The sequence below is a fragment of the Giraffa tippelskirchi genome, chromosome 3, assembly GCF_054371585.1.
Source record: "Giraffa tippelskirchi isolate mGirTip1 chromosome 3, T2T-mGirTip1v1.2.pri, whole genome shotgun sequence".
Taxonomy (NCBI): Eukaryota; Metazoa; Chordata; class Mammalia; order Artiodactyla; family Giraffidae; genus Giraffa; species Giraffa tippelskirchi.
The window spans coordinates 52,785,523-52,811,919 of NC_137277.1; the positions used below are offsets into that span (position 1 = coordinate 52,785,523).

The 26,397-nt window shown below is 38.6% G+C and overlaps 1 protein-coding gene across 15 annotated transcripts in view; it reads left to right on the forward strand.

The window, feature by feature from the left end:
• The window catches only part of TRIM37 (tripartite motif containing 37), a 163,197-nt gene that overhangs the window by 17,279 nt on the left and 119,521 nt on the right, over positions 1–26,397 (forward strand). For 14 of the 15 annotated variants that reach the window (XR_014080740.1, XM_081585198.1, XM_081585201.1 and 11 more), the window contains exons 9-11: positions 8,986–9,110; positions 14,453–14,503; positions 15,499–15,580. Coding sequence is in view for 14 of the 15 variants with exons in the window: in XM_081585198.1 (XP_081441324.1) it covers positions 8,986–9,110; positions 14,453–14,503; positions 15,499–15,580 (258 nt within the window). In the remaining variant the exon portion in view is untranslated. The remainder of the gene's footprint in view (positions 1–8,985; positions 9,111–14,452; positions 14,504–15,498; positions 15,581–26,397) is intronic. The other variant, XM_081585205.1, reaches the window with a different exon arrangement.

Genomic DNA, 26,397 nt, shown 5'->3' on the forward strand with positions numbered 1-26,397 from the left:
CTGTACTAGGGGTTTTTATGAAATAGGAATCAGCTGATTGAGTTTCTCCATCATTTTTGGAACTAGGTAAAAAAATTTTTTTTTTTGAGTATCTATTTGTTGGTTGTGTTGAGTCTTAGTTGCGTCATGTGGGATCTGGTCACACAGATCCTCTAGTTGTGGTGTGCAGAGTCAGTAGTTACGGCCGGCAGACTTGGTTTCTCTGTGGCATGTGGGATCTTAGTTCGTAAAATAGGAATCAAACCTGTGTCCCCTGCACTGCAAGGCAGATTGTTAACCACTGCACCACCAGGGAAGTCCCAGTAAAATAAGATTTATTTTGTTTTTGCAAAAAGAATTATTTTTATGGAGAATAGCCAGTAGGAATCTAAAGCTGTAGATTAAAATCTTCTGACATTGTGACTTAATTGGTGACTTCAAGATACAATATTATTGCCAATTATTAACATGTAGTGATCCTTAGGATAAAATTAGCATTTTTATTTATGAAGAAAATTTTTATTACATACCAAATAGATAGTAGGCGTTTTAGATGCTTAGAACACAGCAGTGAACAAAATGGCAAAAAAAAAAAAAAAACTGTCCTCAAAGAGTTTATAATTTTAGATCAGGGTAGGTGGGGATAAAGTCTATAGTGAATGAATGGATAAAATGAATGAAATGTATAGATATTTGATACATTTATCTGTCTTGAATTTGGTTTTTGAGATTCTCTAATTCTTGTGATACACAGCTGTCTCGTGCAATTGTTCTCTTAATTATCATCCTGGGATTCCCTTCATTTCTTTTTTAGGTTAAATCCTGTGTTTCCTGATTTCCATGGCTTCCTGCTCTTGATTTACACATTTGTTTTGGAATCACACTTCCTCTATGGCTTTTATGAAAGAGTAATCAGAATAAATTTTTTGAGACTGCATATCTAAAAATATGTTTATTCAGTCTTTACACTTGATTGACAGTTTGTCTGGTAGAATTCAGTACATAAGTATTTATTTATATCTTCTTGTTTTTCTCTCCAGTGTTTCATGCTGTGTCTTTTGCACAATGTTACTGAGCAGGGATTGAGCCTGGGCTGTTGGCAGTGAAAGCATGGTGTCTTAATCACTATAACTACTGGCCTGCCAGGGAATTCCCCAGTATTCCCATTCTTAATTGTGCATGTTGTTCCAGAGAACAGAGATTTTCTCCTCCAGAGAATAGTCAAGCAGCCTTCTGCTGGAATGATAGGACAAATTTTTTAAACCAGCTGTAGTGGAGTAGGGGTGGGATCTAGGGATCTGTGCACTTTTTTTTCTTTCTTTTAACAGTGTTGTTGAAGGATAATTGGCCAAAAAAATAAGCTGCATTTATTTAAGGTGTACAATTTGATAAGTTTTGACAAATGTATACCCCTGTGAAACCATTACCATGGTCACGGTAGTAACTTTATTCCTCCAAAATTCTTTGTGCTTCTTTATGAACTCTGGTTCTGCTTCTTCCAACACTTCCCTGTCCAGGCAACCCCCAATCTGCTTTCTGTCAGATAAATTTGCCTTTTCTAGTGTTTAATATAATTGGAATCTGACCTGGGTTCGATTGCTGGGTTGGGAACTTCCCCTGGAGGAGGGCATGGTAGCCCACTCCAGTATTCTTGTCAGGAGAACCCCATGGACTGCGGAGCCTCAGTCCATGGGGTCACAAAGAGTTGGATATGACTGAGTGACTAAGCACAGCACACACGTTTTATGTTTGATTTCTTTTACTCAGCAGAATTATTTTACAGTTCATTCATGTATCAATAGTCCTTTCCTTTTTAATTGCTGAGTTGTATTCCATTGTATGTATATGCCACAATTTGTTTTTCCATTCAACTATTTATGGTCATTTGGTTTGCTTCTTTTTTTTTTTTGTATTGGCATATAACCAGTTAACAATGTTGTGATAGTTTCAGGTAAACAGCAAAGAGATTCAACCATAGATATATGTGTATCCATTCTCCTTGGTTTGCTTTCTGGCTTTGACTTTTACAAATAAAGTGGCAATAAACATTCATTTACAAATCTACATAGACATATATTTCCTTTTCTCTTGGGTCCACCTAAGATAGAGTGGTAGATACATGATTCAGTTTTTAATAAATGCCATCTATTTTCCTGAAGAGATTGTATCATTTATATTTCTGTCAGTAGTCTTTGAGAGTACTAGTTCCTTCACATTCTTGTTAACGTGTGATATAGTCAGTCTTTAATTTGAGGTGTTCTCATAGAAGTGTAGTAATATTTCATTATGGTTTTATTAGGTTGGGGCAAAAGTAATCGCAGTTTCAGACCATGATTTTTAATCATTATAACTAGGCTCAAACATGTTTTTATTAATTAAAATAGAAACCATTACAATCCACACATTTTTGTCAACAAGAAATGTTTGTTTATTCCTGTAGTGTAAAAATCTGTGCTTTAGGATTCAACGAGCTCTTGAAAAGCATTTTCTGCCTCCTGTTGGTTGAGGAAGCATTTTCCCTGCAAAAAGTTGTCAAGATGTTTGAAGAAGTGGTAGTTGGTTGGCAAGAGGTCAGGTGAATATGGTGGATGAGGCAAAACTTCATAGCCCAGTTCATTCAACTTTTGAAGCATTGGTTGTGTGACCTGCAGTCAGGCATTGTCCTGGAGAAGAATTGGACCCATTCTGTTAACCAGTGCTGGCTGTAGTCATTGCAGTTTTTGATGCATCTCATCAATTTTCTGAACATACATCTCAGATGTAGTGGTTTTGTTGGGATTCAGAAAGTTGTAGTGAATCAGACCGGGAGCAGACCGCCAAACAGTGACCACAATCTCATTTTGGTGCAAGTTTGACTTTGGAAAGTCCTTTGGAGCTTCTCAGTCCACCCACTGAGCTGGTAATTGCCAGTTGTATAAAATCTACTTTTCGTCGTACATCACAATCTGTTTGAGAAATGGTTCATTGTTACATAGAATAAGAGAAGATGACACTTCAAAAACAACCATTATTTTGATTTAAGGTCAGTTCATGAGGCACCCACTTATCAAGCTTTTCCACCTTTCCAATTTGCTTCAAATGCCAAACGACTGTAGAATAGTAAATGTTGAATTCTTTAGCAACTTCTCATGTAGTTGTAAGAAGATCAGCTTTGATGATTGCTCTCAGTCGATTGTCGATTGTCGTGACCTTCCAATGGCCGGCCACTATGCTCCTCATCTTTAAAGCTCTCGTCTCCTTTGCAAAACTTCTTGAACCACTGCTGCTCTGTACATTCGTAAGAAGTTCCTGGGCCAAATGCATTGTTGATTTTGCAAGTTGTCTCTGATGCTTTATGACACAACCCATTTTGAACTCGAATAAAAAACCACTCAAATTTGCTTTTTGTCTGACATCATTTCTGTAGTCTAAAATAAATATAAAATAAACTGGAATAAGTCATTAGCAAAAAAAAAATAAAGTGAGAAATGAGCATTAAAATGATGTGTAGCATAGCGACATTTATTTAAGAATGTATTCCAATATCAGATGATAAAGTTTAACAATGCAAAACCACAATTACTTTTGCACCAACCTAATAATTTACATTTGCCTTGTGACTAATGATGCTAAGTATCCTTTCTTGAATTTATGGTCATCCATGTATCTTCTTTGTTGAGGTATCTGTTCAGATCTCTTAGCCATCATTTTATTGCCTTGTTTGTTTTCTTACTGAGTTTTGAGAGCTCTTTATATAGAAAACTGGATATAAGTTCTTTATTAGATAGGTGCTTTGCAAAGATTTCCTTCAAGTCTATGGCTTGTCTTTTCATTCTCTTAGAAGTGTCTTTTGAAGGGAAGTTTTAAATTTTAATGAGATGTAAGTTATCAGTTTGTTGTTTTGCTGTCATAGCTAAGAAATCTTTACCTAACCCAAGATCACAAATATTTTCTCTTATGTCTTCTTCCAGAAGTTTTATAGTTTTAGGCTTTATATTTAGGACTATGATCCATTTTGATCTATTTTTTGTGTATGAGGTATGGATCCAATATAGTCTTTTTGTGACTGTCCAGTTCTAGCACCATTTTTTGAAGGCCAGACTTTCTTCACTGAATTGCCTTTGCATCACTGGAGAAGGAAATGGCAACCCACTCCAGTATTCTTGCCTGGAGAATCCCAGGGACGGCGGAGCCTGGTGGGCTGCCATCTGTGGGATTGCACAGAGTCGGATACGACTGAAGCGACTTAGCAGCAGCAGCTTTTTCAAAAATTAGTCCATATACACGTTGCCTACTGATTTGTTTTATGCCACTACTGCATTGGTTTGATTACTGTTGCTTTTTGTAATAAAATCAACCCTGAATATTCATTGGAAGGACTGGTGCTGAAGCTGAAGATCCAGTATTTTGGCCAGCTGCTGTGAAATGCCAACTCATTGAAAGAGACCTTGATGCTGGGAAAGACTGAGAAGAAGGAGAAGAAGGTGACAGAGGATGAGATGGTTGGATGGTATCCCTGACTTGATGGAGATGAGTTTGAGCAAACTCTGGGAGATAGTGAAAAACAGGGAAGCCTGGCGTGCTAACAGTCCATGGACTTCCAGAGTCAGATATGACTTAGCGACTGAACCACAACAAAAAGTATTGACTCTCTAACTTTGCTCTTCCTTTTTTTAGAATTTTTTTTTTAATCTTCATATGAACTTTAGATTCAACTTTACAAAGAGACTAACATTTCTACCAAAAAAATTTTTTCTTTTCTTTAATACTTATTTTTTTTAGCTGCTTTGGGTCTTAATTGCAGCAGGTGGGCTAAGTAGTTGTGGTGTGTGGGCTTATGGCATGTGGGATGTTAGTTCCCTGACTAGGGTTAGAACTTGAGCCCCCTTTATTGGCAGGCAGATTCTTAACCACTGGAGGACCAGGAAGTCCCATGTTTTGGGGTTTGGTTGGAGTTATATTGGATCTGTATAGCAATTTGGAGAGATGTGACATTTTAACAATACTGAGTTTTTATTTCATGAAGAAGACTCCATATATTTCAGGAGTGTTTTGTAACTTTTCAGGGCACAAGATTTTCACATCGTTTGTCGGATTTATTTGGTATTTCAGAATTTTTGATATTATAATAAAGGATGAGTTTTTTTCCCCCATTATTATTATTGTTGTTGGGATATAGTTGCTGTACAATGTTGTGTTAGATTCTGCTGTACAGCAAGGTGAATCCACTGTATGTACACATATATCCCTTCCCTCTTGGACCTCCCTCCCATCTAGGTCACCACAAAGCATGGAGTAGAGCTCCCTGTACTATATATACCAGGTTCCCAGCTATTATATAGATACATATATCAATCCTAATCTCCTAGCTCATGTCCCCTACTGCTGGTGTTCATAGATCTGTTTGCTATGTCTGTCTCTCTATTCTTGACCGCAGATAGGTCCATCTGTACCATTTCTTTAGAGTCCACATATGTGGGTGATACCGCATTGTAGTTTTTTTTTTTTGCATTTCTCTTAATAATTACTGATGTTGAGGATCTTTTCTCATGCCTCTTGGCCACCTCCTATATCTTCTTTGGAGAAATGGCTGTTTAGGTCTTGCACTGATTTTTTGATTAGGTTGTTTGTGCTTTTAATATTGAGCTCCACAAGCTGTTTGTATATTTTGGAGATTGGTGACTTTTAAATTATGCCTTCTTCAGTGTTTTGGAAGAAGTTTTATAGAACGGATAATGTTTCTTTCTTAGATACTTGCTAGAATACACCAGTGAAGCCATTTGAGTCTTGTTTTCTTTGTGGAAAGAAAACAAAGTTTTCAGTTTCTTTATAGATATAAGGCAGTTTTTGTGACTTCCCCAGCAGTCCAGTGTTGAAGACTCCCATGCTTCCACTGCAGGGGGTACAGATTTGATCCCTGGTTGGGAAACTAAGATCATGCATTCCTCACAGTATGGCCAAAAAAAAAAAAAAAGATAGGGCAGTTCATGTTGCCTTCGTCTTGAATGAGCTTTCATAGTTTGTGTCTTTCAGGGAATTATTCCCTTTCATTTGAATTTGCTGAATTTATTGGCATAAAATTAGCAATATTCCTTTATTCTTTTAACATTTTAGAATGCAATGGTGTTACTTCTCTTCTTCCTGGTATTGGTAATTTGTGTCTTCTTTCTTTTCTCCCTGATCAGCCTGACTAGAGGATATTGAATTTTGTTGACCTTTTCAACTAACGATTGGTTTTGTTTTTTCTCTCGTTTTTTCCTGCTTTAAGTTCTGTTGATTTTTATTTTGATCTAATTATTATCTTTCTTTTGCTTAGTTTCAGTTTAATTTGCCCTTTCCCCCCTAAAATGTTATCATTGAAGCTGGAGAGACTTGAAGCTGGGGTTATTGATTTGAGACCTTTCTGCTTGAAACACATTCTTACATCCTTTGTGACTTCTTTGACTCATGGGTTCTACAGAAGTATGTTAACTTAAGTTCCAAATATTTGGGGATTTTTCTGTTACTCTATAATGTCAGGTCAAGTTGGTTGATATCGATGTTCCAAGTGTATTATATTCTTGTGAATTTTCTGTCTTCCCTGTTTTATCAGTTATTGAGAGGATGGTATTCAAATTTTCAGCAATAATTCCGTAATTTGTCTATTATGGCAGTTCTATTGGTTTTTACTTCATAATTTTGAAGCCATGTTAGTAGGGGCATAAACATTTAGGATTGTTACATTCCCTTGATGAACTCTTTCCATTATCACTGTGAAAGACCTTCTGTTTGCTTTCAAGTCTAGTTTATTTGATATAAAAAAGTCACTTTAACTTTCTTTTAACTAGTGTTACCATGTCATATCTTATTCTATCATTTTTTTTTAATGTATTTGTTCCTAAACATGTCTCATAGGCAATATACAATTGGGTCTAATTTTTTAATCCTTTCTGACAATCTTTGACTTTTAATTGGGATGTTTAGTGTGCTCATTGATTTGGTAAAGTTTGAATCTACTTATCTTGCTGTCTGTTTTCTTTATTCTACCTGTTCTTTGTTCCTTTGTTGGGTTTTTTGTTGTTGTTGTTATTTTTGGGTTGAGTATTTTTTTTGATTTTGTGTATTGTCATTAGTTGATGACACTGTTATCAGTAATAAAAATAAATGTAAATGGATTAGAGTTCCTTGGAAACCCAATGGTTATGAATCCACTTGCCAATGAAAGGGACATGGTGAACCTATGTCCCTGGTTTAGGAAGATTCCACATGCCATGGGGCAACTAAGCCTGTGTGCTGCAACTGCTGAGCCTATGCTCTAGAGCCCAAGTGCCACAGCTCCTGAAGCCTGCCCACCCTTGTACCCATGCTCCACGACAAGAGAAGCAATGAGAAGCCTGTGTACTGCAACTAGATTCTAGATCTGCTCACTACAAGTAGAGAAGGCCCACACACAGCAATGCAGTGTCCCAGTGCAGCCAAAAATAAATAAATGAAATGAAAAAATGAATTTCATAACCAATCAGCATAAGAACAATATAAGAAAACACATTTAAAACCCAACTCTGTTGCAAACAGAAATGCTGAAATCTTAAAATACTGGCAAATCAAAATCAGTAGGATATGTAGTAAAACAAAACAAGAAAGCAAGACTTGGTAGAGTTAATCAAAGGAATGTTTCATTATCAGAAAAGTCACTTGATTGTCAAGAGACTGGAGGCTAAGACCATAAGAACATGTAAGTAGAAGTGAATAGAATAATGTTAATTTTAAAAATAGCATTCAGTTACGTTTGATCCCTATTCATTGCCAAATTATTCAGGAAACTAAGAGTAGAAGGAACTACCTTAACTTTATGAAAAGTGTCTGTTTAAAATCTACCTTTGGGGGAAATGAGGTCAAAGGGATACACATAGTATACATTCAATAAATATTTGAATAAAAGTTATAAATTTTGGTATTTATCATGATATCAGTTATGTCATATCATTATTCTTGGTGAACTATAAGCAACTATCTTTTGAAAGACATAACCCAGTTGTAGTGAGTTTTATGAATATCATCCATTTGGCACTTAATAGTGTATTAGTTTGCTAGAGCTTCCATAACAAAGACTAGGAGGCTTAAACAACAAATTTATTTTCTCAGTGTTCTGGAGGCTGGTAGTTCAAGATTAAGATATTGGCAGGTTTGGTTTTCCTTGAGACCTCTCTCTTTGGTTTGCAGATGGCTGCCTTCTCTTTATGTCCTCTGAAGGACTTTTTTCCAACTGTAGTTACACTCTGAGGTACTAATGGTTGGAGCCGCAACATATGATTTTAGGGAGGGGACACAGTTCAGCCCATAGCAGGTATTTACAGAGCTGTCTCACAGCTTTATGGTTGATGTAACAAGCCTGGCAAAGCAAGCAGCAGTAGATATGACTCCAGTTTTACACAACAGGCTCTTAAGCTACAAAGCTGGTGTGTGGCAGGACGGGGACTTTAAACTGGTGGCTTGAGTACAAAATCAGTAGTCTTTTAACTACCATGCTGATTTTGCTAAAGTTGGAGTTCTCACTTTTTACCTTTGGTTTGACTTAATGTTTCCCAAATTGATAGAGGTTAAGACTTTTTCTTTGTGTTAGGTCTTAACATTTCTCAGTTCCCTGCAGTGTAATTTGAGAAATCCTTGTTCGAAGGTCATTGACTTCTAGACGTTTGTTCATTTGTATACATAATGGCTTCACTATACCACTCTAAAATATACGTATATAAGGTACACAAATATATTGTAGTTGCTTAGAAATGGATTTATGCTAATATACAGAGAGAGAAAAATACATTAAAATCAAACATATTTACTGAATAATTTTACTATTACAATGAATTAATAAACCTAGATCCTTTACTTATTCTTAACTTTCAGACCCACTTTGAAAGAATCATTGTATTTTTCTTCATGTCATTTTTTTCAGTATATAACCAAAATAACTTCCATTTCCTTTAGGGATCTTGGGGGTGCCAGTGCATAGTAATTTTGTTTATTCAGACATTTTTTTTCCTCACACAGTTGCGGTCTTGTAGTAAGAGTGAATTGATATCTAAGAGCTCAGAGATCCTCATGATGTTTCAGCAAGTTCATCGAAAGCCTATGGCATCCTTTGTTACCACTCCTGTTCCACCAGACTTTACCAGGTACAACACTTTTTTTTTTTTTAACTTTATATGCAAATGCATATACTTAGTTTCAAAAGAATGCTGTTACTGGGGACTTCCTGGCAGTCTCGTGGTTAAGACTTCGTGCTTCCGCTGCAGGGGTGTAGGTTCGATCTCTGGTTAGGGAACTAAGATGCTGCATGACATACAGCCGAAAAGTTAAAAACAAAAAAAGAATGCTATTGCTGACAACTTGAACTCAGATAGTTCTCCTTGACCAATAAGGTAAGTCTCCATTTCTTTGTGAATTAACAAATCAGATATAGTATTCATATTCCGTTCAAGCACTGAATATTATTAAAAGGACTAGGTATTTTTTATTTTAAAATAGATTTGAGTCAATTAAGAATGTTCATTAATATTCTAACGCTAACTCTTTGATAGTGTGATTAGCCATTTCAATGTGAAGATACATTTTCTGAAATATTCCCTCATTACCAGTGGAAGGTAACAAGTTTTGGCATAAATATCACATATAAGGAAAAGGCTCTTACAATTCAAAGTTCATGGATCTCCTATATCAGAGCCAGCTGAAGTATTTCTCCAAAATGCAAATTCCGAGGCTTGTTCCCTAACAGTCTGTGGAGATATTTAAGAATAATCTTGAGCACCCTGAATAATTCTACGCTAAAGTTGAAGAACCACTGCCACTTGCAGCAGTTTCTCAGGCAAGCAACTGCTTGACTTCTTGAGTTTCAGTCTCTATCACATCTAGTGATTGTTTTGATTTCTTTTTCCTTTCTAATTGCCCAAGGAACTCAGAACCCCAATAATCTCTTCCTTTCACTACTTTGTTTTTTGGGTAATGATAGAAGGAACTGACATTGGGCTTAGGTGGGGGAGGTAGGACAGGCATTTATAAAGAGAAAACCACCAAGAAATACTTTTTTAAAAGTCTGATAATTTCCCAGTCTAACTCCTAGGAAAAGGTCACTTTAGGGCCCTCTCCCTTGCCAATAAACCTTACTGTCTTACTGGAAAATTTGGCTTTTAACTGTTATTTTTATTAGAAACTCAATTTATGATTTACAGTATAGAAGAAGCAGGTGTTCATCTGTTGCAGAATTGATTAGCAACGAAGAGAGAGCCAGATAAGAAAGTCTAGCATTTATGGATATTAAGTTATGGAGGGAAGTTTAGGTGTGTAAAGCATTGGTGATTGTTTCTAAGCTTTGAGATCGTGGGACTGATTACGTCCCATTGGTTGATGATTTGTGATAAAGCCACAATGGAGAGTAAAAGGTCATTAAACAAGTTAATGTTATTTATAATATTAAAGATCATCTCTATGCTCAGCACTGTTGTAAGTTCTACATAGGAGACATGGAATAGAAAGTAATAATCTTACTGGATATATATTCCACATTGAATGGTAGAGATTGTATATTAAAATCAAATATTTGTTACTCAATTATATCAGAAATTCTAAGATGAAGTCTAGTTAGATACTGGTGTGGTTAAGATGACTTCATAGCCTGGAAAGGAACTGTGTAACAACTTGAAAGATACTTAGAATTTTGTTAGGCTGAAGAGAATAGGATATGTGTGCATGAACAAAAATATGAGGATGTGAGAAGAGCTGCTATATTTGGAAGTCAGCAGAAAAATCATTTCAACTGGAATTTGAATGGGTATATTGTTTTGGGGCATTTAAGTCCTCCCTGAGCAGGGAAAATACAGTTTTCAGTCCATAGAGTTTTAGTTTCTGGGAGAAATGGTCAACTTGGGATGGAAAACCAGTTTTTATGTAGCTGACCAGTCTGTTTTCTTAAGGGAACAATGGATACTAATATTGTTCTTTCCTTTGTTTATTAAGTTACGATGAAGTCTCTGGTCTAAAGATTTGCAAATCAGTATTTTTCAGATTATTAGACTAGAGATGTTTTGAGTCTAGCCTCTCCATATTCCATGAAGTTTCACTGATATCATCGTGAGACACATCTAGTCATCTTAAAGACCAGAGTAGAAGAGGTATAGAAATAAAAGCTTGAGAAGGCAAACCTGTGCCTAATTTGCAGGCAGAATGTAACACGAGTATGATTGTAGATAACCTCTGAATGAGTAAACATAATGTGAAAATACTAATAGTTAAAGGTGGTAGAATTGATAGAATTAGATGGTTTAGCAGTCACTGTGACTTGTGTGTTTATATAAAGAATGCAAGAATAAATTTTTGAGTAAGTATTTCTACCAAATTACAAAAACTTTTCAGCAAATGTTTGTAAATATTTCATCTATTCAGTGAATATTTGAATGCCAGCTGTGTCCCAGGTATGTGCTAGGTACAATTTTTTGTAAGGTAAGGTTTTTGTAGGTAAGATTTTTCTGCTGACTTCCAAATAGAGAGCACAATAGAGTTCTTATTTCTTCAGTTATGATTTAGTGAAAAAGATAGGTGATTGAAGCAGTAATAAAATAAAACGTGATCACTGTTGGGGGGAAATATGTGTATCCTGTTTTAATGCTTCTCTGTAGCGTTAATGTTACATGTGTCTAAAAAGTTTTCACTGAAAAACTATATGTATGTAGGAGTACATCACAGTACCCCAGGATTGATCATTGTTTTCTGTGCTCTGAACGTTATTTTTTTCTCAGCAAGTGAGAGCCATACTGTACCCTCTTGGTCAGTAAGCATTAGCGACCTGTATGCTTTAACTTGTGGCTCAGGGGGTACAGAATCTGCTTGCAGTGCAGGAGACCTGGCTTTGATCCTTGGGTCTGGAAGATCCCCTCGAGAAGGGAATGGCTATCTACTCCAATATTCTTCCCTAGAGAATTCCGTGGACTGAGGAGGCTGGTGGGCTACAGTCTGGGTCACAAAAAGCTGGACCCAACTGAACGACTGACATGCTTTAACTTGGGCTTCCCTGGTGACTGAGATGGTAAAGAATCCCCCTACAGTGCCAGAGACCCAGGTCCTATCCTTAGGTTGGGAAGATCCTTTGGAGAAGGAAATGGCTACCTACTCCAATATTCTTACCTGGAGAATTCCATGGACATAGGAGCCTGGTGGGCTATAGTCCGTGGGGTCACAAAGAGTTGAATATGACTGAGCAACTAACACTTTCAGTTTCTTGTTTTAGCTTGTAAGCTTTCTGCCTCACATGGTTGCAAGTTAACCGTGTCATCTCCATCTTCTGTTTATTTTGTGTTGTGGAGAGCCCTTTGGCTGTTAATGACTGATTAAAAATATGACAGTATTAGTCTGGTCTGAGAACAAAACAATAACAAAAAGGAAGGAGATATATCACAGTGGATATTAAGGACATGGTGGAAGAAACAGTATGAAGATAGCAGGCAACTGGGAATTGGTTGAAGTCTATAGACATTATAAAGGATGTTTAGTGGGAAAACTGACCAATATTTGTGTGATCAGAAGTTGCACAAAATTACAGCCCAAAACATATTAATATAGTTAGTAGTTAGTGTTAGTTGCTCAGTAAGGATTAGCTAGACAAACGAATCTAGGAATGAGGATTGTGAGTCTTCTAAGCAAAGAGAGCAGCTGCCTAAGGCTATGGTTAGGCGTGCTTAACAATAGGATACTAGCTATACAGTTAACAGTTTCCAGGCAAACTACATCTTATATCTGCTTATGAAAAGATGTGAGCTGTTTAGCTATACATACTTATCATAAAATAAAGCCTGGTGGGCTACAGTCCATAGTATTGCAAAGAGTCAGACATGACTGTAGCGACTGAGCAAGCAAAGTGTAATTAGCAGGAAAATGGACTGTCCCTTTGCCTGTCTCCTGTAGATGTAGTTTAGTTCTCTTTGGGGAAGACTGTATGGAACTAAAGTTCCCTAGGTTGCCTTGCCTTGCCAAGAAACTTAATTTCATCATTCTGCTTGACCCCTATGTGATTATGTATTCTTATAACATTATATACTGGAGAAGGGAATGGCAAACCACTTCAGTATTCTTGCCTTGAGAACCCCATGAACAGTATGAAAAGGCAAAAAGATAGGACATTGAAAGATGAACTCCCCAGGTCAGTAGGTACCCAATATGCTACTGGAGATCAGTGGAGAAATAACTCCAGAAAAAATGAAGAGACAGAGCCAAAGAAAAAACAACACCCAGTTGTGGATGTGACTGATAATAGAAGTCAAGTCCAATGCTGTAAAGAGCAATATTGCATAGGAACCTGGAATGTTAGGTCCATGAATCAAGGCAAATTGGAAATGGTCAAACAGGAGATGGCAAGAGTGAACGTCAACATTTTAGGACTCAGCGAACTAAAATGGACTGGAATGGGTGATTTTAACTCAGGTGCAGCCATGAAATTAAAAGACGCTTGCTCTCTGAAAGAAAAGTTATGACCAACCTAGACAGCATATTAAAAAGCAGAGACATTACTTTGCCAGCAAAGGTCCGTCTAGTCAAATCTGTGGTTTTTCCAGTAGTCATGTATGGATGTGAACTCTTGAGAGTCCCATGGACTGCAAGTAGATCCAACCAGTCCATCCTAAAGGAAATCAGTCCTGAATATTCATTAGAAGGACTGATGCTGAAGCTGAAACTCCAATACTTTGACCACCTGATGCAAAGAACTGACTCATTTGAAAAGACCCTGATGCTGGGAAAGATTGAAGGCAGTAGGAGAAGGGAATGACAGAGGATGAGATGGTTGGATGGCATCACCGACTCAATGGACATGAGTTTGAGTAAACTCTGGGAGTTGGTGATGGACAGGGAGGTCTGGCGTGCTGCAGTCCATGGGGTCGCAGAGTCGGACACGACTGAGCAACTGAACTGAACTGGTAACATTATATAGATTTATTTTATAGTAAATAATATCAAAGTATTTAGAGTCTGACAGTATTCCTCATAATTTGTTCTGAAGGAGGAAGTTTGGGGATTTTCTATAAAATCGTTTCCTTTTGTTTGTTTTTGATTTTTTAAAACCTGTTTATATGTTTCATACTTCAGGTTCCCAGCCTAAGAGCCAATTTTTTTCTTTTCCTATTTCCATGTATGTGTTGTGCTTAGTTGTTCCGTTATGTCTGACTTTCCCACCCCATGGATGGTAATCTGCCAGGCTCCTCTGTCCACGGGGATTCTCTAGGCAAGAATACTGGAGTGGGTTGCCATTTCCTTCTCTGGGGATTTTCCCAACCCAGGGATTGAACCCGTGTCTCCTGCCTCTCCAGCATTGGCAGATTCTATACCACTGAGCCACCTGGGAAGCTCTTCTTAAGGACTAATTTTAGATGAATAAAATTTTCAAGATATTATTGAGAGACTTGACTTTTTTAACTAAATGAAATGTTAAACTTTAATAAGCCAAATAATTTATTTGCTTTTTGTTCCTTTTTAGTGAATTGGTACCATCTTATGATTCAGCTACTTTTGTTTTAGAGAATTTCAGGTAAGAGTTTTTGACAACTTTAGTGTTTCTTTGTATGTGTATGTGAGTGAGAGCCAGGAAGGTGTTGTTATTCCTTGGTTGGATACAGACCTAATGAACTCTTGTCGCTCAGTGTGTAGTCTTAGAAGAAACATGGTTCCTGTTAGAAACATAGAGGTCATTTGTCAGAATTGTTTTATATCTTCTGGACAGCTTACTTCTCTAGTATTGGAAATGGAAACCCCCCCCCCCCCTTTTTTTAAGAAGAGAGTCCACTTAGCTTTTGTTAATAAAGTGAGGTGAATGGGATGATAGAGATTGATGAGCCCTCCTGTCCATCCTCAGAAACAATAGTGGTGGGAAGAAGTCCATATGGGCCCATTTATCTCAGTCCTAAGTGAGACATTGTGGATGAGAGGACATTATTGTTAGAAAGTTGTAAGTTTTGTAACTTGCATGCTAAGTCTGTTAGCTTTTACTACTTTTTCTGTAAGATTAAAAGCCCAGATGTTAAAACACAAAGATCCAAAGGGACTTGGCTTAAAGGGCATCATGGAAGCGGGGAACAAAAAATATGAGGTCTTGCCTGGGGAAGAGAAAATGCCAAGAGGTGGTAACACATCAAACTAAAGCCAGGCTGTGAGAATTTATACCACTTCCAATTTAATTTATTTTTTCTTATGCAATAATTTTGTTGCTAAACTATAAACAGATTTAATGCTGAAAAACTGCTTGTTGAAGTGGTAATTAAATTCAAGACATATGGAGAAGTTGTTTTTTTTTTTTACCCGAAACTTAAAAGATACTGATGAATATTTCTGTATCATTAAAACTTTTGTATTTCAGAATGTTCGTATATATACATTTATGTAGTAGACTCTTGACTTCTTCAGTCACCTTCGTTTACTGGTCTAGGACATCAAATAAATAACATAAGTGGTTGGGTTTTGGTTTTGCCTGTTGGGACTTCACAACAGTTTTGATCTTGGGATTTGGTTGGTTTTCTTTTACTTCAGTACTTTGCGCCAGAGAGCAGATCCTGTTTACAGTCCGCCTCTTCAAGTTTCAGGACTTTGTTGGAGGTTGAAAGTTTACCCAGTAAGTTTTTCATTATTTCTCATAAATTTTGAAGTCAAGATGTTTCTTTCAGGGTTCTGTCCTACACTGGTTCACTTTTTTAGCGGAGAAACGAATTAAAGTAATGAAAATTTTATGTTTCTTTATAGGATATATTTCTAAGCTATAAAAAATGAATTAAATATAAACAGTATAAACATCAGCATATTACTGAATCTTATTTCAGTAATATTTAGAAGAAAAGTTTCAAGTTCTTTTTTTTTCTTTTGTTTTTTAATTTATTTAATTGGAGGCTAATTACTTTACAATATTGTAGTGGTTTTTGCCATACATTGACATCAGTCAGCCATGGGTGTACATGTGTTCCCCATCCTCCCCATCCTGAATCCCCCTCCCACCTCCCTCCCCATCCCATCCCCCAGGGTCATCCCAGTGCACCAGTCCTGAGCACACTGTCTGATGCATTGAACCTGGACTGGCGATCTGTTTCACATATGGTAATACACATGTTTCAATGCTATTTTCTCAAATCATCCCACACTCATCTTTTCCCACAGAGTCCAAAAGACTGTTCTATACATCTGTGTCTCTTTTGCTGTCTCACATGTAGGGTCATTGTTACCATCTTTCTAAACTCCACATATATGCATTAGTATACTGTATTGGTGTTTTTCTTTCTGACTTACTTCACTCTGTATAATAGGCTCCAGTTTCATCCACCTCATTAGAACTGATTCAAATGTTTTCTTTTTAATAGCTGAGTAATATTCCTTTGTGTATATGTACCACAGCTTTCTTATCCATTCATCTGCCCATGGACATCTAGGTTGCTTCCATGTCCTGGCTATTATAAACAGTGCTGCGATGACATTGGGGTACATGTGTCTTTTTCAATTCTGATTTCCTTGGTGTGTATGCCCAGCAGTGGGATTGCTGGGTCATACGGCAGTTCTGTTTCCAGTTTTTTAGGAATCTCCATACTGTTCTCCATAGTGGCTGTACTAGTTTGCATTCCCACCAACAGTGTAAGAGAGTTCCCTTTTCTCCATACCCTCTCCAGGATTTATTGTTTGTAGACTTTTTGATAGCAGCCATTCTGACCATTGTGAGATGGTACCTCATGGTGGTTTTGATTTGCATTTCTCTGAGAATGAGTGATGTTGAGCATCTTTTCATGTGTTTGTTAGCCATCTTTCTGTCTTCTTTGGAGAAATGTCTGTTTAGTTCTTTGGCCCATTTTTTGATTGGATCATTTATTTTTCTGGAATTGAGCTGCAGGAGTTGCTTGTATATTTTTGAGATTAATTCTTTGTCCGTTGCTTCGTTTGCTATTATTTTCTCCCATTCTGAAGACTGTCTTTTCACCTTGCTTATACTTTCCTTCATTGTGCAAAAGCTCTTAAGTTTAATTAGGTCCCATTTGTTTATTTTTGCTTTTATTTCCAATATTCTGGGAGATGGGTCATAGAGGATTCTGCTATGATTTATGTCAGAGAGTGTTTTGCCTATGTTTTCCTCTAGGAGTTTTATACTTTGTGGTCTTACATTTAGATATTTAATCCATTTTCAATTTATTTTTGTGTTATTTTGGTTATTTTGGTGTTAGAAAGTGTTCTAGTTTCATTCTTTTACAAGTGGTTGACCCGTTTTCCCAGCACCACTTGTTAAAGAGATTGTGTTTTCTCTACTGTATATTCTTGCCTCCTTTGTCAAAGATAAGGTGTCCATAAGTGCATTGATTTATCTCTGGGCTTTCTATATTGTTCCATTGATCTATATTTCTGTCTTTGTGCCAGTACCATACTGTCTTGATGACTGTGGCTTTGTAGTATGGCCTGAAGTCAGGCTGGTTGATTCCTCCAGTTCCATTCTTCTTTCTCAAGATTGCTTTGGCTATTCGAGCTTTTCTGTATTTCTATACAAACTGTGAAATTATTTGTTCTATTTCTGTGAAAAATACCGTTGGTAGCTTGATAGGGATTGCATTGAATCTATAGATTGCTTTGGGTAGTATACTCATTTTTACTATATTGATTCTTCCAATCCATGTGTTCATGGATATACCATGTGTACATGGTATATTTCTCCATCTGTTTGTGTCATCTTTGATTTCTTTCATCAGTGTTTTATAGTTTTCTATATATAGATCTTTGTGTCTTTAGGTAGATTTATTCCAAAGTATTTTATTCTTTTCGTTGCAATGGTGAATGGAATTGTTTCCTTAATTTCTCTTTCTGTTTTCTCATTGTTAGTGTATAGGAATGTAAGGGATTTCTGTGTGTTAATTTTATATCCTCCAACTTTACAATATTCATTGATTAGCTCTAGTAATTTTCTGGTGAAGTCTTTTGGGTTTTCTATGTAGATGATCATGTCATCTGCAAACAGTGAGAGTTTTACATCTTCTTTTCCAGTCTGGATTCTTTTTATTTCTTTTTCTGCTCTGATTGCTGTGACTAAAACTTCCAAAACTATGTTGAATAGCAGTGGTGAGAGTGGGCACCTTTATCTTCTTCCTGACTTTAGGGGAAATGCTTTCAATTTTTCACCATTGAGGATAATGTTTGCTGAGGGTTTGTCATATACAGCTTTTATTATGCTGAGGTATGTTCCTTCTATTCTTGCTTTCTGGAGGGTTTTTATCATAAATGGATGCTGAATTTTGTCAAAGGCTTTTTCCGCATCTATTGAGATAATCATATGGTTTTTATCTTTCAATTTGTTAATGTGGTGTATTGCGTTGATTGATTTGTGGATATTGAAGTATCCTTGCATCCCTGGGATAAAGCCCACTTGATCATGATGTATTATCTTTTCAATATGTTGTTGGATTCTGTTTGCTAGGATTTTGTGAACGATTTTTGCATTTATGTTCATCAGTGATACTGGCCTGTAGATTTCTTTTTTTGTGGCATGTTTGTCAGGTTTTGGTATTAGGGTGATGGTGGCCTCATAGAATGAGTTTAGAAGTTTACCTTCCTCTGCAACTTTCTGGAAGAGTGTTAGTAGGATAGGTGTTAGCTCTTCTCTAAATTTTTGGTAGAATTCAGCTGTGAAGCCGTCTGGTCCTGGGCTTTTGTTTGCTGGAAAATTTCTGATTAAAGTTTCGATTTCTGTGCTTGTGATGGGTCTGTTAAGATTTTCTCTTTATTCCTGGTTCAGTTTTGGAAAGTTATATTTTTCTCAGAATTTGTCCATTTCTTCCAAGTTGTCCATTTTATTGGCATATAGTTGCCAATAGTAGTCTCTTATGATCATTTGTATTTCTGTGTTGTCTGTTGTGATCTGTCCTTTTTCATTTCTAATTTTGTTGATTTGATTCTTCCCCTTTTGTTTCTTGATGAGTCTGGCTAATGGTTTGTGTATTTTATTTATCTTCTCAAAGAACCAGCTTTTGGCTTTGGTGATTTTTGCTATGGTCTCTTTTGTTTCTTTTGCATTTATTTCTGCCCTAATTTTTTAGATTTCTTTCCTTCTACTAACCCTGGGGTTCTTCATTTCTTCCTTTTCTAATTGCTTTAGGTGTAGAGTTCGGTTATTTATTTGACTTTTTTTCATGTTTCTTGAGGTAAGCCTGTATTGCTATGAACCTTCCCCTTAGCACTGCTTTTACAGTGTCCCATAGGTTTTGGGTTGTTGTGTTTTCATTTTCATTCGTTTCCATGCATATTTTAATTTCTTTTTTGATTTATTCTGTGATTTGTTGGTTATTCAGAAGTGTGTTGTTTAGCCTCTGTATGTTGGAATTTTTAATAGTGTTTTTCCTGTAGTTGACATCTAATCTTACTGCATTGTGATCAGAAAAGATGCTTACAATGATTTCAAGTTGTTTGAATTTACCAAGGCTAGATTTATGGCCCAGGATGTGATCTATCCTGGAGAAGGTTCTGTGTGCACTTGAGAAAAAGGTGAAATACATTGTTTTGGGGTGAAATGTCCTATAGATATCAATTAGGTCTAATTGGTCCATTGTGTCATTTAAAGTTTGTGTTTCCTTGCTAATTTTCTGTTAGTTGATCTATCCATAGGTGTGAGTGGGGTATTAGAGTCTCCCACTATTATTGTGTTATTGTTAATTTCCCCTTTCATACTTGTTAGCATTTGCCTTACATATGGCACTGCTCCTATGTTGGGTGCATATGTATTTATAATTGTTATATCTTCTTCTTGGATTGATCCTTTGATCATTATGTAGTGTCCTTCTTTGTCTGTTTTCACAGCCTTTATTTCAATGTCTGTTTTATCTGATATGAGTATTGCTACTCCTGCTTTCTTTTGGTCTCCATTTGCGTGAAATATCTTTTTCCAGCCCTTCACTTTCATTCTATAAGTGTCTCTTGTTTTGAGGTGGGTCTCCTGTAGGCAGCATATATAGAGGTCTTCTTTTTGTATCCATTAAGCCAGTCTTTGTCTTTTGGTTGGGGCATTCAACCCATTTACATTTAAGGTAATTATTGATAAGTATGATCCCATTGCCATTTACTTTGTTGTTTTGGGTTCTAGTTTATACACTCTTTCTGTATTTCCTGTCTAGAGAAGATCCTTTAGCATTTGTGAAGAGCTGGTTTGGTGGTGCTGAATTCTCTCAGCTTTTGCTTGTCTCTAAAGCTTCTGATTTCTCCTTCATATCTGAATTAGATCCTTGCTGGGTACAGTAATCTGGGCTGTAGGTTTTTCTCTTTCATCACTTTAGGTATGTCCTGCCATTCCCTTCTGGCGTGAAGGGTTTCTGTTGAAAGATCAGCTGTTATCCTTATGGGAACCCCTTTGTGTGTTATTTGTTGTTTTTCCCTTGCTGCTTTTAATATTTGTTCCTTGTGTTTGATATTGTTAATTTGATTATTTGTCTTGGGGTGTTTCACCTTGGGTTTATCCTGTTTGGGACTCTCTGGGTTTCTTGGACTTGGGTGACTATTTCCTTCCCCATTTTAAGGATGTTTTCAACTATTACCTCCTTGAGTGTTTTCTCATGGTCTTTCTTTTTGTCTTCTTCTGGGACTCCTATGATTCGAATGTTGGGGCATTTACAATTGTCCCAGAAGTTTCATTGTCCTCATTTCTTTTAATTCTTTTTTCTTTTTTGCTCTCTGTTTCATTTATTTCTACCATTCTATCTTCTACCTCACTTATCCTATTTTCTGCCTCTGTTATTCTACTCTTGGTTCCCTCCAGAGTTTTTGATCTCATTTATTGCATTATTCATTATTGATTGACTCTTTTTTATTTCTTCTAGATCCTTGTTAAACATTTCTTGCATCTTCACAATCCTTGTCTCCAGGCTATTTATCTGTAACTATTTTGTTTTCAAGATTTTGGATCATTTTTACTATCATTATTCTGAATTCTTTTTCAGGTAGACTCCCTATCTCCTCTTTTGTTTGGTTTGGTGGGCATTTATCATGTTCCTTTACCTGCTGAATATTTCTCTGCCTTTTCACTTGTTTAGATTGCTGTGTTTGGAGTGGCCTTTCTGTATTCTGGCAGTTTGTGGTTCCTCTTTATTGTGGAGGTTCCTCCCTATAGGTGAGGTTGGACTAGTGGCTTGTCAAGGTTTCTTTGTTAGGGAAGCTTGCGTTGATGTTCTAGTGGGTGGAGCTGTATTTCTTCTCTCTGGAGTGCAATGAAGTGTCCAGTAGTGAGTTTTGAGATGTCTATGGGCAGCCTGTATATTAAAGCTCAGGGCTATGTTCCTGCGTTGCTGGAGAATTTGCGTGGTATATCTTGCTCTGGAACTTGTTGGCTCTTGTGCGGAGCTTGGTTTCAGTGTAGGTATGGAGGCTTTTGGATGAGCTCTTATTGATTAATGTTCCCTGGGGTCAGGAGTTCTCTGGTGTTCTCAGGTTTTGGACTTAAGCCTTCTGCCTCTGGTTTTCAGTCTTATTCTTACAGTATCCTCAAGACTTCTCCATCCATACAGCACCAATGATAAAACATGTAGGTTAATGGAGAAAAGATTCTCTGCAATGAGGCACACCCAGAAAGGTTTGCTGAGTTACATGGAGAAGAGAGGAAGGAGGAGGGAGATAGAGGTGACCAGGAGGAGAAGAGGGGGAATCAAAAGGGGAGAGAACAATCTAGCCAGTAATCAATTCTCTATGTGCTCTCCACAGCCTGGAATACCCAGAGAGGATCACGGAGTTACATAGAGAAGAGAAGAGGGAGGAAGGAGATAGAGGTGACTGGGAGGAGAAAAGGGGGAATGAAAAGGAGCGAGACAGATCTAGCCAGTAATCAGTTCCCTAAGTGTTCTCCACAGCCTGGAACACACAAAGAGATTCACAGGGTTGGATAGAGAAGAGAAGGGCAAGGGAGGAGATAGAGGCGACCTAGGGGAGAAAAAGGACCGTCAAAAGGGGGAGAGGGCAATCAAGCCAGTAATCACAGTCCTAAGTAAAAATGGGTACTGAAGATTGGGCTCTTGAAGGTACGAAATTGATAACAAATATCAAAAAGCAAAGATTAAAAATCTAGAGTAGAGGTTGCACTCTGAAAAATATAATATTAAAAAAACAAAACAACATCACAAAAATTATAAAGACGTTTGCTTTAAAAATATGGTCTTTTTTTTTTTTTGCAAGGTACTAGTAGGTTATAAAAATGAAAATTAAAGGGGTAATAGAGGACTTAAAAATAAAAAAAAATTTTTAAATTTAAAAATGATAATAGTAAAAATATATCTAGGAATTCGTCTGGAGCTGTTGCAGGCAGTGTGGGGTCAGTTCAGTTTCAGATAGTTCCTTGTTCCAGCTTATACTTCTCAAGATCCATAGGCCCCTTCCAGTGTAGTGGGTGCTAACTACAGGGTTTTAATCTGTTGCACCTGTCACATCCAAAGCGGTTCCCTCTGTTTATTTTGGCTTCTTCTGTTTGCAAGTCTCTTCAGTGTCTGATTTCCCCCCTGACACAAGGGGGCAAAGGTGGTCACTTATTTAGGCTCGCTTGACCTTCTAGAACTAACACCCAAAAAAGATGTCCTTTTCATTATAGGGGACTGGAATGCAAAAGTAGGAAGTCAAGAAACACCTGGCGTAACAGGCAAGTTTGACCTTGGAGTACAGAATGAAGCAGGGCAAAGGCTAATAGAGTTTTGCCACGAGAACGCACTGGTAATAGAAAACACCTTATTCCAACAACACAAGAGAAGACTCTACACGTGGACATCACCAGATGGTCAACACCGAAATCAGATTGATTATATTCTTTGCAGCCAAAGATGGAGGAGCTCTATACAGTCAGCAAAAACAAGACCGGGAGCCAACTGTGGCTCAGATCATGAACTGCTTATTGACAAATTCAGACTTAAATTGAAGAAAGTAGGGAAAACCACTAGGCCATTCAGGTATGACCTAGATCAGATCCCTTATGAGTATACAGTGGAAGTGACAAATAGATTTAAGGGACTAGACCTGATAGACAGAGTGCCTGATGAACTATGGACAGAGGTTCGTGACATTGTACAGGAGACGGGGATCAAGAAAATCCCCATGGAAAAGAAATGGAAAAAAGCAAAATGGCTGTCTGAGGAGGCCTTACAGATAGCTGGGAAGAGAAGAGAAGGGAAAGCAAAGGAGAAAAGGAAAGATATTCTCATCTGAATGCAGAGTTCCAAAGAATAGCAAGGAGAGATAAGAAAGCTTTCCTCAGCGATCAGTGCAAAGAAATAGAGGAAAACAACAGATTGGGAAAGACTAGAGACCTCTTCAAGAAAATTAGAGATACCAAAGGAACATTTCATGCAAAGATAGGCTTGATAAAGGACAGAAATGGTATGGACCTAACAGAAGCAGAAGATATTAAGAGGAGGTGGCAAGAATACACAGAAGAACTGTACAAAAAAGATCTTCACGACACAGATAATCACGATGGTGTGATCACTCACCTAGAGCCAGACATCCTGGAATGTGAAGTTAAGTGGGCCTTAGAAAGCATCACTACGAACAAAGCTAGTGGAGGTGATGGAATTCCAGTTGAGCTATTTCAAATCCTCACTCAATATGCCAGCAAATTTGGAAAACTCAGCAGTGGCCACAGGACTGGAAAAGGTCAGTTTTCGTTCCAATCCCAAAGAAAGGCAATGCCAAAGAATGCTCAAACTACCGCACAATTGCACTCATCTCACATGCTAGTAAAGTAATGCTCAAAATTCTCCAAGCCAGGCTTCAGCAATACGTGAACCGTGAACTTCCAGATGTTCAAGCTGGTTTTAGAAAAGGCAGAGGAACCAGAGATCAAATTGCCAATGTCCTTTGGATGATCGAAAAAGCAAGAGAGTTCCAGAAAAACATCTATTTCTGCTTTATTGACTATGCCAAAGCCTTTGACTTTGTGGATCACAATAAACTGTGGAAAATTCTGAAAGAGATGGGAATACCAGACCATCTGACCTGTCTCTTGAGAAACCTGTATGCAGGTCAGGAAACAACAGTTAGAACTGGACATGGAACAACAGACTGGTTCCAAATAGGAAAAAGTGTACGTCAAGGCTGTATATTGTCACCCTGCTTATTTAACTTATATGCAGAGTACATCATGAGAAATGCTGGGCTGGAAGAAACACAAGCTGGAATCAAGATTGCCGGAAGAAATATCAATAACCTCAGATATGCGGATGACACCACCCTTATGGCAGAAAGTGAAGAAGAACTAAAGAGCCTCTTGATGAAGGTGAAGGAGGAGAGTGAAAAAGTTGGCTTTAAGCTCAACGTTCAGAAAACTAAGATCATGGCATCTGGTCCCATCACTCCATGGGAAATAGATGGGGAAACAGTGGAAACAGTGTCAGACTTTACTTTTTTGGGCTCCAGAATCACTGCTGATGGTGACTGCAGCCATGAAATTAAAAGATGCTTACTCCTTGGAAGGAAGGTTATGGCCAACCTAGATAGCATGTTTAAAAGCAGAGACATTACTTTGCCAACAAAAGTCCATCTAGTCAAGGCTCTGGTTTTTCCAGTGGTCATGTATGGATGTGAGAGTTGGATGGTGAAGAAAGCTGAGCGCCGCAGAATTGATGCTTTTGAACTGTGGTGTTGGAGAAGACTCTTCAGAGTTTCTTGGACTGCAAGGATATCCAATCAATCCATCCTAAAAGAGATCAATCCTGGGTGTTCATTGGAAGGTCTGATGTTGAAGCTGAAGCTCCAGTACTTTGGCCACCTCATGCGAAGGGTTGACTCATTGGAAAAGACCCTAATGCTGGGTAGGATTGGGGGCGGGAGGAGAAGGGGACGACAGAGGATGAGATGGTTGGATGGCATCACCGACTCGATGAACATGGGTTTGGGTAGACTCCGGGAGTTGGTGATGGACAGAGAGGCCTGGCGTGCTGCAATTCATGGGGTCGCAGAGAGTCGGACACGACTGAGCGACTGAACTGAACTGAACTGTTCTGTCGTGCTGTGGGGAGGAAGGAACACTGCAAACAAATATCTCTGGCGTGTGTGGGGAGTGCTTGCAGTGTCTCGGCCACGCTGGCTTTGCCCCCGCTCACGACGTGTGTGCTTTCCCAGTCTACACTGCTCAGGCTGTAGGTTGCTCTTCCAGGAAGTGTCTAAAGCAGGCCCTGGGTTGGGTGCATTTCACAGGTCTAACCTGCTCAGGTTCAGGTTCTGAGATACTCCACAAAGGCACAGACTCGGTTGGGCCTGTGTTTTGTGCCCTTCCCAGGACCTAGCAGCTCAGGCGACCAGGTGCTTGGTGAGCACACTCTCCCGGTTTGGCGGTGCATCTTATCGCCTCCCCCATCCCAGCCACTCGGTTTCCTGGGTGCGCAGCAGAAGCACTGTCTCAGGTGTGCCATGTGTCTCTTCTGGGGAGCTGATCTCTGGCTGGGACCCTCCTGATGGATGTCAACCATCCAGGATCCCAGGAAGACTTGGTTAGCAACTAGGAGCCTCTCGCAGTTTGGTAGGTGATGCCGTCTCTGGGGCTGCGTTTGCCCCTTTCTGGCTCTGGCCTAATTGATTGTGTGGATTTAATCTGCAGCTTGTACAGGTGGTGGGAAGGTTTTGGGTCTTCTTCCTTAGCCTAACTGCCCCTGGGTTTCAATTGTGGTTTTATTTTTACCTCTGCACGTGGGTCGTCCCCTGAGGTTTGCTCCTGAGGCTGCCCTGGAGGACTTGGGTCTGCCCCAGTGAGGGCCAGGTGTGGAGGCGGTGCAGCTGCTTGGGTTGCAGGGATTCTGGCAGCATCAGGTATTCAGCGGAGTTGGCGGCTAGGGAAGAAGGGAATATAGTTCTCTGGAAGGGTATGGCAACCAATATTGGCCAATACACTCCAGTATTCTAGCCTAGAGAACCCCTTGCCCTCCCCCCCGCCCCCGACAGAGAAGCCTAGCAGGCCACAGTCCACAGGGTCGCAAAGAGTTGGACACGACCAAAGCAATCCCACGTGCATAGACTCAAGGCTTTTTTTTTTTTGCCTGTGGCAGCTCTGCCCCAGTGAGGGTTCAGCATGAAGCTGGCACAGCTGCTTGGCTTACAGGGTCCCTGGTGGCGCCAAGTGTGCAGGGACATGGACTGCCTCAGCCGCTGGAGTTATGGCCCTATCAGAGTCTTTTTTCAAGCCTCCGGTAACTGGGGAGTCAGAAGGCCTCTTTGGCTAGTCTTTCTCTGTAGCTCTACCCATTCAGGTGCTTAGAGGGCTTCCTTGCCTGGAGTCCTTCTCTATTGTTCATCACGCACGTCAGGCACATACAAGGGCCTCCCTAGCTGGGGTCCTAATCTGTAGATCTGTGTATCAGGCACTTCAAGGGACACCCTGGGTGGGGTCCTACACTGTAGTTCAGTGCGTCAGGCAATTAATGGGCCAGCCTCTCTATTGTTAATCTTCCCATGCTG